The 14,578-nt window shown below is 53.4% G+C and overlaps 1 protein-coding gene across 1 annotated transcript; it reads right to left on the bottom strand.

Moving 5' to 3' along the window:
* Positions 1 to 2,989: 2,989 nt before the first annotated feature.
* Positions 2,990 to 14,372, bottom strand: LOC102379257 (killer cell lectin-like receptor subfamily B member 1B allele C). Its single transcript, XM_025195193.1, has 6 exons — positions 14,222 to 14,372; positions 9,312 to 9,410; positions 6,009 to 6,149; positions 4,682 to 4,836; positions 4,090 to 4,202; positions 2,990 to 3,660 (listed from the first exon to the last, which is right to left on the bottom strand). Exons 1-6 carry the CDS (start codon positions 14,304 to 14,306, stop codon positions 3,525 to 3,527), a joined length of 729 nt encoding a protein of 242 aa, XP_025050978.1. The 5' UTR covers positions 14,307 to 14,372; the 3' UTR covers positions 2,990 to 3,524.
* Positions 14,373 to 14,578: the final 206 nt, after the last annotated feature.

Here is a 14,578-nt window from a genome sequence, read left to right as displayed (position 1 = left end):
GCCTCATTCCAGGGGTTCAGAACCTGAGCCGCCCAAGCGCTCCAAAGGTCCTGCTCCATGCACTGGCCTGTGCACCGTGTCACTGGCAGCATGCCAGAGGTTGCAGACCCGAGCCACCACACGCAGCTCCCAGGGTCTGGATGCTGTGTGCTGTACTGCACACCAAGAGCCTAGCTGCTGGAGTCATCGGCCATTCCTCCACTGATGGAAATCTTCAGGAGCACTTCTGGGCTACTGCTTCAACCTGCTGAGCAGCTCTCCTCAGTTCTTCTAAGCCTCGCTCTTCTCTCTTCTCTGTCCCAGATGTGTCTCCTCATGCTGGGCACACAGCTCCTTTTATACGCTCCAGGGCTCTGCCCCAAAGTCTTCCAGACCTGAGTGTTGCAGTCTTCAGTCTTCAATCAGGTCCAGGATGGGGGCTGGGGGGAGGGAACTGCTCTCCCCCTCCCCTCAGGAAAGGGAGGGGGACTTAACAGCTCTTGCTGCCTCCTGATTGGCGGATGGGCTCCACCAATCAAAACAGCAAGATTTCAAGCCTGGGAGTCAACCCAAGCTCCAAAAGGCAAGCCTGCTACACAAGCAAAAACAAAGAAACAAAAATAGCTAAGAAAACATGAGCTGGTTTGAAGCGCCAGCCTTCAGCTCAATCATGGATTCCATCGTGGACAGACAGATCTGAGCAGAGCCATGCCACCTGGTGTCTAAGTGGGGCCACAGCTCAGCGCCTTGCAGGGAACCACCTGGGAGCTCCTTCCTCTCCTGCCCCAGCCGTGTTGTGCAGCTTTGTGCCCTGGCTGTCCCTTGTCTGTACTGGCTGCTCAGGGCTCACCTCCAAGGCCTGCTGTGCTGAGCCATGTGGGACCAGGATGGGCAGGACAGGGAGGGAGATGGTGGGGCCAGGACAGAGCTTTGGGCTGGGCCTTAAGGGTGCAGCATGGGGCAGGGTGCAGGCAGGAGCATCACAGGTGTGGGGTAGTACAGTGTGAAAGCATCGCTGCCATCCTCACCATCTCTTATGTAGCATCACAATACAGCTAAAGTTGAAAGACATGATGATCATTGTGTTTCTTTAGCCAGTGTTGCCTTCAGCAGCAGGCTCTGAAATGCTTCTCAGAATGACAAGCTTTATTTCCAAACATGGCTGACTCTGCTTTTTGTAGGGGAAACAACAGGTTAAGATTTTAGAGGGATTTTTCTTTTGGCTTTCTTTACAGATACAGGTGTGTGTGTGCTGGATCGTGTGTGTTGGGGTTCCAGTCATTTCCATGGCTGCCAACCAAATCATTTTCTTAACTACTGATCTGCAAACATTTTACTGACAACAGCTGGCAGTGGGCAACTTCGCACATCCATCCTGCTGGCAAAAACCAGAGCAGGTGAGCAAAGATTTCAAGATTGGGGTGAGGTGGGCACGCTAGTAGGGAGGGAAAGACTGCAGAAAGACCTGAATAGGTTGCAGGGGCGGGCTAACAAAAACAGGATGCATTTCAATATGGACAAGTGCAGGGTGCTGCACTTGGGCAGTAGTAACCGGCAGCATACTTATAAGATGGGAAACTCCCTTCTTGAGAGCACAGAGGCAGAAAGGGATCTTGGAGTCATCATTGACTCCAAGATGAACATGGGCCGACAATGCGAGGTCACGGTGGACAGGGCTAACCGGACCCTATCGTGCATCCACAGGTGCATCTCAAGTAGGGCCCAGGAGGTGATCCTCCCCCTCTACGCGACACTGGTCAGGCCACAGCTGAAGTACTGTGTCCAGTTCTCCACACCCCACTTCAAGAGGGATGTGCACAACATTGAGAGGGTCCAGAGGAGGGCCACCCGCATGATCCGGGGACAGCAGGGCAGACCCTACAATGAGAGGCTACGGGACCTGAACTTGTTCAGCCTTCACAAGAGAAGGCTGAGGGGGTACCTTGTGACCATCTATAAATACACTAGGGGGGACCAGAAGGGTTTGGGGGAGACCTTGTTTCCCCTAGCCCCTGCTGGCATAACAAGGAATAATGGCCACAAGTTGTTGGAGAGTAGGTTCAGATTAGACATCCGTAAGAACTATTTCACAGTTAGGGCGGCTAGGATCGGGAATCAACTTCCAAGGGAAGTGGTGCTGGTTCCTACCCTGGGGGTCTTTAAGAAGCGGCTTGATGCCTACCTGGCTGGGGTCACTTGAGCCCAGTTTCCCTCCTGCCCAGGTATGGGGTCGGACTTGAAGATCTACAAGGTCCCTTCTGACCCTACTCCTATGATTCTATGAAACCAGTTACTTTCTCCCTGCCCATGTAATGAGGAAGGACCTGGAGAATCCCTTATGTCACACCCACATTTCTACAGCAGAGCAGGGCTGGTTCTGGGAACAAGATTATTTATTGTTCATTTCATGTATATTTAGAGCAGGGGTGGGCAAAATGCGGCCCGAGGGCCAGATGTGGTCTGCCAGACCATTCTGCCTGGCCTGCAGGGCTCTTAAAAATTTAGAAAATTAATATTTATCTGCCCTGGGCTGCCTGTCATGTGGCTCACGATGACTTGTCAAAACTCAGTAAAGGGCCCTCTGCCCAAAATATTGCCTGCCCCTGATGTAAAGGCTGCACACTCCACTCCTGCCACCTCCCACAGCTACAATACAGGAAGAAAAAGGTAACAGGACTGACAGCGAGAGACCCTTTCCCTTTACACATATGTACATGCATAGACACACACACACACACTCATGCACATACACACACATGAACATGCACACACACATGCACATATGCATACAAGGACATGTGCACATGCACACATACACATGCACACATGTGCACACATGCGCACACACATGCACACACCCATGCATACACACATGCACGCATACAGACACACATGTGCATGTACACACATGCATGTGCACACACATGCACACATGATGGGGGGACACTGCATCTTCTACTGGATCTGAAGGGCAGAGCCAGCCTCCCCCAGCCCCTCCCCTAGTGGATGACTGAGACATGGCCCTGCCCAGCATTGGACTCCATGGCCCCACCACTGCTGAAACAGGTGAAAGGAGAGAACCAGGAACATCCTTCCAGTGGGAATTGGGACATGCTGGCTCCCTGGGCCCAGAGGACTGGAGTCAGGGGGGCACTGGGTCTGTGGGCCATGCCAAGGTGGGAGTGAGAACCGGAGCTCCTGGGTTCTGTTCCTCACTCGGGAAGAGGCGTGGGATCTGGTGGGTTGGAGCAAAGGGAACTGGAAATCAAGGCACCTGGGTCCTGTCCCAGCTCTTGTTGGACAACTGGATCTGGTGCTTTGGAGGTGGAGGCTGCTGGGACTCAGGATGCCTGGGTCATATGCTGGCTCTGGGATGAGTGGGGTCCAGCAACTTGGAGCACAGTCAGGCTGAAAGTCAGGACACCTGGGATCTATTGTCCCTTTGTCACCTACTGCTGCACGATCTCAATCAGGTCCATTTGTCCTTGGGTCTCAGTTTTCCCAGGTGTGAAATGATGAAGGCAGGGAAGCCCTGGGAGGCACCATCAGAGCCGCAGCTGGATCAGGACAGCGTCTTTCTGGCAAATCCACAGAAATCCTGTGCTGCAGGATTCAGACTGAATCTGATTCCCACTCACTGCCCCACAGACCTTCCCCTCAGGCAGGCCGGGCACTGGCAGCCTGTGGATCAGAGCAGAGGGTCCCTGTCAGGGAGAGGGGCAATCCCACAGCACCATGAGGACCTTTTCCTGCCCCTGCCCCAGCTCTGCGATCCCTGCTCCTTGCCCCTTCAGATCCTTGCTGTGCTGCCCATGGCTGACTGCCCTCTCTGGTGTCTTACCTCGGAGGATGTCCAGGTTCCCTTTGCTATGGGGTCCCCTGCCCACTCTCCCTGCCCCATTGCTCTTCTCCCCCCAACACTCTTCTTCCCTCTGCCCACTTCCTACAGTCCCTGCAGCATCAGTGTCACCTCTTCCTGGATGTCCAATATCTCCCAAATAGAGCAGACATGTATCCCAGGATGACTGGGATTTTTTTCCAAAATCTCTCCCACTTCCCTGCCACTTTCTGCTGAAAGAGAAAGTTAGTTTTGGAACAGGAAACACTCACACAGCTGGATTGAGCTGGGAGCCATTCAGCCAGGTCCAGCCTTTCTCTGGGGAGGGCACGAACAGGCCGATCCAGAAGTGTTTGTTCGCTACTGTCAGGTTCTTCATGAAGTCCTGTGAGGATGTGTGACAGGAGCCGGGTGAACACAGCCTGCCACGGCTGTGCTCTCCCTGCTCATGCCCCCATGTCCTGTACAATCCCTGCACCAGCTGCAGTCTGTCTGTCCCTATATATAGCACTCCTCAGACATTTCCCTCTGTCCATCCACCCATGGCTTCATCCCCACTCCTATGCACCTCCCATCCATCCTCTCACATCTGGCTCCTCTGCTTCAGCTGATGCTGCTTGGCAGAAAACCATGAGGGGCTCCATCAGGATGACATTAAGCCACCCCTGTGTCACACTGGTCCTGGGGATAGTGACTGACGGGGAAGATGTCACAGCTGCCCAGAGGATGTGGACACAGCATCCTTACCCATATGTATTGGGCCTCCCACTCACTCTGGGAGTTGTGAAATCCCACCCCAGGGATGAATCCTCCCAAGTCCCTTGGGGCCTGTCCTCCTCTGCAGGACACTGTCTTTCTCTTTACCAGATCCTCCCGGTCCTGGATCAGCAGCAGCTGGGAGCTCCTGGCTGCACACTCCTCTCGGCTCTCATTCCAGGACTTTGGTTTTGTGGAGACCCAGTAGCACTTGTCCCCAGGCAGCCGCCAGTCCACGGGGCAGAGTCTGCAGCCAGGGCCCTCTGCAGAGAGATGGACATCATGATCACTGGTAACAAGTGTACCAGGTCTGAGTCTCTCTCTCTGCCTTCCTGCTTTGGGGACACAGGGTGGGGTTGGACCTATTTTTAAGCCCTTTTTGTTTTTCCTGGACTCCAGGGCAGTGCACGGCCCTTCTTGGGACACTGCATTGACTAGAGCAACCTCAAAGCTGCTGGGAAGCAGAGATTACTCCCGGTGCAGCACTCAGGCCATGCGCCTGATCCCTCCCGGCAGCATTGGGGGAGATGCTAGAAGCAGGACTAATATAGGGGACACACGCTAGCTGGGACAGCCCCTGGCTCACACAGGAGATTTACTCAGTTGAAGCCCCCTTTCCATGGCCACCGCAGCCAAGGGAGGGCTGGGGTAACTGCAGACAGAGGCTCACTGTGAATTCAGCAGCAAATGGGAGAAGCGGGCATCAGCTGAAGGGAACAGGGAGGAACAGGAGGTCTCAAGAGTGATGCAAGGAGGGCCGTGGGGTGGGGTAGCAGCTGGGATCCCTGCTGTGGGGAAAAATGAGAGAAACCCTGTGACAGTGTAACCAAGACCTGTCTGTCCCCCTCCATGTCACTCAGTGCTGGTCGGGCCCAGTTGGAGCACGGTGCACAGCTCTGGGCACTGCCATTCAGGCAGGATGGGGAGACACTGGGAGAATCAGAGGTGAGAGACAAACGAGGAAGGGGCTGGGAACCAACCCATGGGGAGGGGAAGAGAACGAGGGTCTGAGTTGGGAAAAGGAGACAAAGATGTGGGGTGCCAACAGCAAGCCTCAACTCCTGGAGAGGTTGCGGTACAGAGTAGGGAGAGGAAGTTCCCCCTGCCGCAGAGGGCAGGACAGGAAGCCACGGGGTTAGACACAGCAAGTCAAAATCAAGCTAAACATCAGGAGAATCGTCCAGCTCTCAGTTTGGTAGGAGGGTGGGATGAGCTGCACGGGGAAGTCGTGGCTTCTCCTTCCTTGGCGGTTTGCAAGAGGAGACTGCAAACGTGTCTGCCTGGGATGGCTCAAGAGCAGCCCATCCTGCATCTGTGCCGGGCTTGGACACGACACCTTGCCAGGCCCCTTCCCTCCGTGCCCCTTTCCTCCATGACCCTGCTGCACCCACAGTCCCAGCAGAGGTGGGCGAGGGAACCAAGGAGCTGCAGTTACCTGCCGAGCTGTGCTGGGGTGGGGGGCACAGGCTCTGGATCAAGTCAGATCGGATCTGCTCCTGACACGCGCTGCCCGTGGTGGGTGACGTGTTTCCACTCCCAGCTTCTGGGGTCCCAGCATGACCACAGTTGCCTTGACCTGGAGGAGAGAGGACTGAATGGGAGCAAGAGACTGGGGCCTGCCAGGACCCCAATGCCTCAGATTGCCCAGCTGTAGACAGGACTTGGCAACACCTCCTGGCTGTAGAGACCTCTGGGGGCAAAGAAGCTGGGGCTGTCCATGTGCACCAGCCAGTGTCATCCAGGCCTCTGGGCCTGAGTCGGAGATTGCAGGAGTTTTGTTGGGCACAACATCCTGCAGAGACACTACTTCTGATTCAGAGCCTGTTTTAGTGCAACGTCCAGAGACTCCCCCTGGCTTTGTCTGAGGCCTGAAGGGCTGGAGAGTAAAGGAGTGTTTGGATTTGGGCGGTCCTGGATGCTTAAAATGGACTCTTGGGCCCTTCCGAGCCTTCCCCCAACCCCAAACCTGTGTCTCAGTTTGGTGTAGCTGGACCCCATGTCCACAGCATCCAGGTACCTCAAAGCCTGGTATAATAACCCTTACCCAGCCCCGTGAGCTTGGACTGCGGTGGTTGGTGTCTGCCTGGCTAAGAGGGGAAATTTAAGCATGCAGAACTAGGGCCAAAACTGGATTGAAATCAGTTCCCATATTCCCAGGAAGGAATGGGATGCCTGAGCTGCCCCTCTGTTCAAGACCATGTAGAGCCTCCCCTCCCCATGTTGTTCTGCCTTACCCCCAAGAGGATGTGGCCGAGGGCCTCCAGCCCCTTCATTGCTCTGTGAGACATGGCACAACATGACCCTGATCTCAGGTGGTACAGGGGCCATCCCTGCCTGTATGCCCGTGCAGCACACAACACGGTGGGGCCCTGGTCTCAGCCAGGACCTGTGCATATTACTGTAACAGGACCCTGATAAAGAGTGCACTCTAATTCTCCAGTTGTCTTGGCCTCCTTGCCACTGGATCAAGGTCTCATTCTATCAAGAACCATGTGGAAGCTGATGTGCAGCAGCCTCTGCACAATCAAAGAAATCATGGACCAGCATCTTCCACAAAAATGGCCCCAGGTCCCAAGCCCCATGGACCTCCCACGCTGGGCAGCAGCCCGAGCCCCGGCCATGCCCAACTCCCTCACTATGGAGGACTCAATTCCCCCACCCCACCACCACCAGACTTACCTGTGGGAGCTGCCCTGCAGGCTGCCTGGAAGCCATGTGTATGAACGCCATGTGCCCCTGGAGGCTAGGCGTGCACAGTGACTGCCCACAGGAAGTGGTGGCAGCAGCAGGGGCATGGCAGCGGCAAGCGGGGAGCTCCCGCATGTGGCCATGGCAGTGTTGATAGCAGGGGGTGATGGCGAGTGGCAGCCACACGCAGGCACTGCTGGCAGTAATTGGCGGTGCTTTTTGCAGGGGGTGCACCACCAAGCTCAGGGGGTGCACGTGCACCCATGTGCACCCTGTACACATCACGAATGGTCATGTGCATGTCAACATGTGCACATGCACATGGTGCCCCTGTCTGACTGCCCTCTTCCCACTGCCCCCAGCCCCCTGCAGGTTGGAACTCTGCCAGCCTACAAGGGGAAACCAACCATTTACCAGGGTTTTTCTCCTTTAAAAGAGAATCTGGGTTTTACTGGTTTTTCCCTGGCAAACAAGAAACCCAGATCCCAGCCAATAATTAACAGAAACTGGCTCAGAAGCATCTTCTGGGCCAGTTATTATCTGCATGAAGCATTGTAAAATGATTGGGCTGGGCTGAAAGGGACTGGGTGGACTGTGGGGAAATGATGCTATCTGCTTCCCAAGCTCTTCTTGTAATTTTGTCACTGCCAGTTGGTTTTTAGATGAAGCAGTCATGGTGAAAGGGAGTAAACAAAGGAGGCAGACAGAAGTTATATTTGTCATGCGATCGGCTCCCTAAAAGCCCTCTATAGCTATACCATGACACAAGTGCATACCTGCAGAGCACTTTTAAAGTGGCCAACAGTCTGACAAATTAACCTTCATCAGACGAGGGAGCAGATGAAGGCACTCCACTTTGGGGCAGCTTAGGGAACATCTGTTCCCTAGGGCCAATCTGTTGTACAATTGGGGTTGGGCTGATGCAGCCCAGCCCTGCCCCCAATGCTGTCTGCAGGAAGGGAGGGAGGAGGGGAGTGAGCTGCAGGCTGGGGCTTGCGAGCTGGAGGTGAGGCACATGGATTGAAGCCTCCCCACCATGTGCCCCACCCCAACCCACTCTGAAGACCACCCCCTTCAGCTCAGGCTGGGCAAACCCAGCCAGCAGCTCACTGCCCCTCCCCTCCTCCGCTTCCCTTCCTGCAGGCAGCACCAGAGCTGGGAGTGGGGGAGGAGGGGCAGGGCTGCATCAGCCCAGCTCTGGTCATGCAACAGGCAGGCAAGCAGGCTCCATTCCCCACCCCCACCCAACAGGCAAAAGTCTTTTGGGTGGGGAGTGTCACTCTAATCCATGGTGCTTTATCTGAAGTGCCATGAGTTAGGGCGCAGACCTGACACCCACAGTGAACACCCACAGTGAACACAGGAGTGTGTTGAACAGTGACTGGCCAGCAGGGGACACTTCAAAGCCAATGGAAAATGTTATGAATGGAGCTAAAAGCAGACACTAGATTTCTCCTGGGGGGGGAAAAACCTTTATCCTGAGATCCTGTAGAGGTACAAGCCCCTTGTCTCATTTTAAGGACCAGTGAAGTACATATAAGTACTTGTAAAGTATTGAGATAATACTTCTTCCTGGGCCAATAGCAACTAATTCACAGTAGAGTTAATTGTCATTCGAGCTGTGTGTGTAAATAACCGTTCCCAGTCAAAGCCCAGTACAGTCAGCCCTGGGATGAACCTAACATCTGCTTTTGCTCCAGGGCAGCATCATGTAGGCCCTCCAGCTGAGACCAGGGCCTGCTCTGTACAAAGACAGTCTAAAAATAAAACTGCCCCTGTTACAGAAAGAGAACAGAGTCACAGTGAGAGCAAGCGAGATGTTCACAGTTTCACAGCAGATCAGTGGTAGGGCAAAGAAACAAATCCCAAACACTGAACATAGGGGCTTACAATTTAGGAGAATATGTAAGGCCAAAGAAATATGCTCCTAAATCCCTTAGGTGCTTCTGAAGATCTCCTTCTCATGACACGAAATGCCCAGTGGAGCTCCAGGGGACCAAGACTATCTCTGCTACCGCCTTACCCATCCGTGCAGCCTTCTGCTACTCACCCCAAAGCACCATCGCTATCACAGCCGTTCCCAGGATGATGTTACCGATCCATCCAGCGCAGAGTGCGACTCGATGCCAACGTGGACTCACCTGGGGACCTGAGAGAGCCAGCATTTGGAAAACAATCAGCCTCTGGTATATGGAGCACTCATTAAAATTAAAATAAGGCTCTGATCTTACAATGATCTGAATGAGGCCACAGCTCTCCTTGAGTAGAGAGTTTCTAAGGAATTGTCCCAGGGAAATGATATGTCAGTACCTCAGAGGTATGTAAAGTGGGACACTGGGTTTGTATGTGTGCAGGATCTCAAAATAAAAAGCTGTCTTGGAAATCTGTTTTATCCCGACATGTTTAAGGCTTGCCCAGAGTCACAATGTCCTGTGGGGCCAACCTTTTTGTTGGGTATATCACAGAATAGCCCTGAACCCTACTGTGATCCCCTTCCCCTGCTCAGTCCCCTGCTCTGCTTTGTGCTCCCAGCTCTGTACTCAATGCCCAATTTCCTCCTCTGCTTTGAGCTTCCTGCCTGGTGCTTACTGCCTGATCTCCTGCTCTGCTTTCTGCTTCCTGCCACCTATCAGCTCTCTCCACCTCCCTGATCTGCCCCAAGCCACACACAGGATGACTGTGCCACTTGTGGCACTCATGGCACAGGTTGAATACCCCCGATCTAGGCCAAGCCCTGCACAGATCTGGGAAGCCCTGTTTCTAACCTGTCCCAGACAGATGTCTCTCCAGCCTCTTCTTGAAACGTTCAATGAGGAAGACTCTCCCGCCTCCCAGGGCAGCTTATCCTGCTGCCCTCCTGCTCTTCCATTTAAGAAGCAGACTCGCCTGTGCGCCTCATTTTCTTTTAAAAACCCATCTTTACTGAGGCAAGCCTGTATTTGTCTCTGCCTCTGTGTACATGTGTATTGAACAAAGAAGTGCATGGATGTGTAAGTTTAATTTTTCAACATTTATCATTTGTGTGCCAAAAATTATGGGGATCAAACACAACCGCTTCTCAGATACTGGAATTTTATTTTTCTATGTTTTCAATTCATCTCATATTTTCACATGAACTCTTCTCATTTTTCATTCCTTTCCACCTTTATTTGTTACTTAATTTGGGTGCAGCATTAAAACATTTGCTATTAACTATTATTGTTGCTTTTCCCATTTCAGTTCCCTCCAAATTTTTAGTTTTCAAAGTTTTTATCAAGAATTGTACCCATTATTGAAAACTTTTGTTCACTGCTTTCTGATACTGGTAGTGCTGTGGGGTGAGACCCAGCACCCAGCACCCAGCAGCAGTGGTGATTGGTCCACCAATCAAGTAACAGCTGGGAGGGCCTTGCCCTGCCCCTGCTCGGAGTGGGGGGGTGCAAGGAGCCCCTGGACCTGATTGAAGACTGTGCTTTGCAGGTCCGGCAGCCTTCAGGGGCGGGGTCTCTGGTGTAGATAAAAGCCCAGCATGCCCAGCACAAGGGGCAGATGCAGTGAGGGACTCAAGAAGAGCAGAGCCAAGAAAAGTTGGGGAGCTCTCCCCCAGCGGGCAATAGGCCCAAGGCTTCTGCAGCCACCACTGGAGGAGCAGCCTTGGGAGCGGTGCGAGACTACTCAGGCTGTTGACGGCACACGGGGACAGTGCACGGAGACCCGGCCCTGGGAGCAGCGTGAGATCACTCGGGCCCATCACGGGGTGCAGTTCCGTGCACGGAGCCTTGGCTTTGGGAGTCACAAGCAGCGGCTCGAGCCTGCAACCCCGGAGGGCCAGCAGGTCGCACAGTGCTTGGGGCAGTGCACAGGGCAAGGGCCTTGGGGGCTGCAGTGAGGCAACTCAGGCCCCATCTCCCAGCAAGCAGCCAGGTCCCACAGTGCACAGGGCGGCATATGCGCCCAAGCCTTGGGAGCTGTGGTAGGGCAGCTCAGGCATCATTGTGAGTAACCCCAGCAGGCAGCTGGACAAGGAGGTGTGCAAGCAGCGTGCAAGGAAGCGGAGCCAGGGAGCAGTGGAGGGACTTGGATTAGCCACCTGGAGTAAGAACGGCTGGCCGGAGCCTGAAAGACTTGGCCGGTGCTAAAAGAGCCCTCGGTGCTGAGCCAGGGCACAGGGAAATATTAATGCTGCAGTGTGAGGCCCAGCACCCAGAAGCCAGCAGCAGCGGTGCAGCAGCTGAGAGGAGCTGAGCCCTTGGTGCCCAGAGCGGGTCACAGGGCGGGGAGGACCCCAGCGGTGCAGGAGAGGCCTAGAGAGGCGCTCCAGCAGAGGAGACCCCATCGAGCTGCATCCTGACCACCACCACCTGAGGGAGTGCGAGTCATTGGGCCCTTGGGTCCCACAAGGGAAAGCCATTTAGAGTGGGCATACCCAGAGAAGGGGCTGGGTGAACAGCCCCTTGCCTGGTCCATGCCTAAGGGGAGGGGCCCCTGGTCCTTCCTGGACATCCCACAAGGGACCCCATTGGAAGAAGGACTATCTCTTGCCATGGGTCAGGGACTATATTAAGGAACAGATGTTATTAAAATAGTTCACGTTTGCGCCTTATATTTTGTAATTGAAATGTTGAATTGTGATGTTGTACGGTGTTGATGCTGCTGAACTTGTTTTATTGCAATGGGTAAATAGTGTTATTTAGGGTTTGACCTTGGTTATTGGTTAACATTCACTGTGTAAATATATGTATATGATTTTTAGTTTTAGGTTTATGTATATTAGAACTCAATAAATTGTATATAGTTAAGTAGTTTGGGCTTGGGCTAACTCTATAGAGGAAAAAGGGATTCACTCGAAATTTTGGCATCCCTCTCACAGTACCCCCTCCTGCCTACCCGTCCCATCCAATTGAGATTAGGGCACACCCTTGGGTGTACCTGGGTTACACATGGGAAATATCAGAATATAAGAGGAAACCCCTGCTTGAAAGGCAATAGAAGGAATCACTTTTCAGCTACAAACTACTAGACTCAATTTTACTTAAAGCCCAGTTCAGCCACACACTGGAGCAGAAGTTCAATAGGGAAAACCCCATTGTAACAGAGACTGTAAACTTGTTACTAATGATGCAGAAAAGGCAGAAGCATGTGATAATTATTTCTGTTTGGGTTTTGAAAAGAAGCAAGATGAATCCCTTGCATTACATGAAGATGACAAAATATTTTCTGGTGTACTGGTAATTATTAAGGAGGAAGTTAAAAACCATTCTCTGCTGGGTAAATATTGTTGAAGCAACAGCAAGATGAATTAACTTGTTCCCGAGAGTCCTCAACAAGCTGCTGAAAGGCATTGCCGAGATGCTGAAGATTGAGAGGGGGGGCAGAAAAGAGCCACTGAATGACTGGAGGGCTGGAGAAAATGCCTGTGAATGAGGGAAGATGGGTTGGCCAGTGCCCGTGTAGAAATGGATGCTACCGCAACCAAAGTAGAAACAAAATGCAAAGCACTTACTGTGCTCAAGTCAAGAGCTAAGTGATGGTATGGGGTGGGGGTCCGGAGGAGGAGAGGGGAGCAGGAGGGATCAAAATACACCCCTTCTGGTCTAAAAATGTTGAATCCCATTGAGATTGTGAGTCACTGTCCTTGCTTGGAGAAGGATGAAGCCATGCCATTCCCCACTGTGTCCCATGCCAGCATTATTTTTTGGTCTTGAGTGCTGGGATTCATCACTGGCCTCTCTGTGCTGGGCAAGTTGGAACCACAGAGAAGAAAAAACAGGTTTAAAATATCCATGAAGAAGTGAGACTAGCTCAGAGCAAGATTAGACCACAGGCATCTTGAAGGAGTCTGCAAAAGTATGTTTAATGTCACTCACTGCAGACAAGATCTAGCTACCACCCTGCTGCTCACACAGCCCACTTCTCACTGCGTGCTCTTCCCCTTCGAGTCTCACTGGGCTTTGCAGGGGCGGTTGGTATTTACAGAAGTGACACTGAGGAACAGGGAGTGGCAGGGGGTTGCCCGCAGGCCCTAGAAGAGCAGCAGGACTCCAGCCCTTGCCCATATCTTGGCCAAGCCCCACTCCAGTGCTCCATCCACCCAGCATCCCTCCCTCTCTCCACTGTATAGTACGTCCAGGCTTTCCTCTCCGGGCTTGTCTGTTGTGATAGCCCCGTGGTATCTCGAGGGCCGGTAGCCAAGATTAGGGCCTGGTTGTGCCAGCTGCTGCCAAAACACAGGGTAAGAGCCTGTCCTGCCCCACAGGGCACCCTACAGCTGACATGGGAATGGCTGGGATGGGGAATGAGGCACCAGGAGGGGAAAAGTCTATCAGGAAGCGTTGTGGACTCTATCCTTGGAGGTTTATAAGACCCAGCTAGACAAACCCTTGAGATGATCTAGTTGGGGCTGGTCCTGCTTTAAGCAGGGGATTGGACTAAATGTGACTCCCTGAGCTCCCTTCCAATGCTAATTTTCTATTATTCTAAATCATTTGACCACGGATCAGTGGCAAAGGGAGGCAGAGAGCGCAGGGCCTGTGAGCCCTCACATAGTGCTCTACTGACTGGATCGTGCTGCACCAGTCACAGCTAGAGGCCAGACAGGCCTTGCAGGGATTGCAGTTAAATGCAAGGGAATCTAGCAAGGTGGATGAAGACCTAACACTGTCCCTTTCCTGCCCGGCCGCCTGACCCTAAGGTTCCCGTGACTGAGTAGACCTCCACCCACTCCTGGGATGAGTTCTGTGGCACACCACCTGCCTGGTGTGAGGGTCCCTGGACTTGCCCCTTCCTCCAAGGCTTCTGCAAGCAGCATCCCTGCATCCAAATGGATGCTGGTGCTGAGTGGGGAGGGAAACTCTGCTGTTTCCCACCCAGGGCATTTCATAGCAGGCAGACTAGGTGGGGCAGCTTCCTCCGGCTTCCAATGGAAGCAGCAAACTCTTAAGCAGGAAACAGCCCTGATGGAGGGAAGCAAGAGCCACTTACTGAGTTTCCGACGTGAGCTGGGCGGCTTTGGGCAGGGGGGCTCAGAAGGCATATTCAGGTCAGCGTAAACGATTTCCCCAGCCATGATGCAGGCAGCTGATAAGAGCCCAGCCTGTGTTCGAAGGGCAGCCCAGCGCCTGTGCGCGAACCCAGCCAACACACACCCTCCGACATCAGAGGAAGTGCTGTTGCTCAGCAGGGTGAACTCCACTCCCCTCCTTTGTGGCTGTGTGGGCTCCCTTCCCACACACAGGCAAGTCAGTGCCTTCAGCTAGGGTAGCCTGTCCCTATACCTCGATAGTGGTGCACCTGGTGCCCAGCCATTGCACACACCTTGCAGGGCCATTAACTAAGGAA

This window comes from Alligator sinensis, unplaced genomic scaffold (assembly GCF_000455745.1).
Source record: "Alligator sinensis unplaced genomic scaffold, ASM45574v1 scaffold1275_1, whole genome shotgun sequence".
Taxonomy (NCBI): domain Eukaryota; kingdom Metazoa; phylum Chordata; order Crocodylia; family Alligatoridae; genus Alligator; species Alligator sinensis.
This window is presented reverse-complemented; position numbering and strand designations above follow the sequence as displayed.

What these genes read in the sequence shown, in the direction of transcription:
- LOC102379257 (XM_025195193.1), bottom strand. Translation starts at nt 14,306, where the DNA reads ATGGCTGGGGAAATCGTTTACGCTGACCTGAATATGCCTTCTGAGCCC. An exon ending in GATAGCGATGGTGCTTTGGG is followed by an intron (nt 6,150 to 9,311) that starts GTGAGTAGCAGA and finishes TCTCTCCTCCAG; the next exon opens with GTCAAGGCAACTGTGGTCAT. An exon ending in TCCAGGACCGGGAGGATCTG is followed by an intron (nt 4,203 to 4,681) that starts GTAAAGAGAAAG and finishes ACATCCTCACAG; the next exon opens with GACTTCATGAAGAACCTGAC.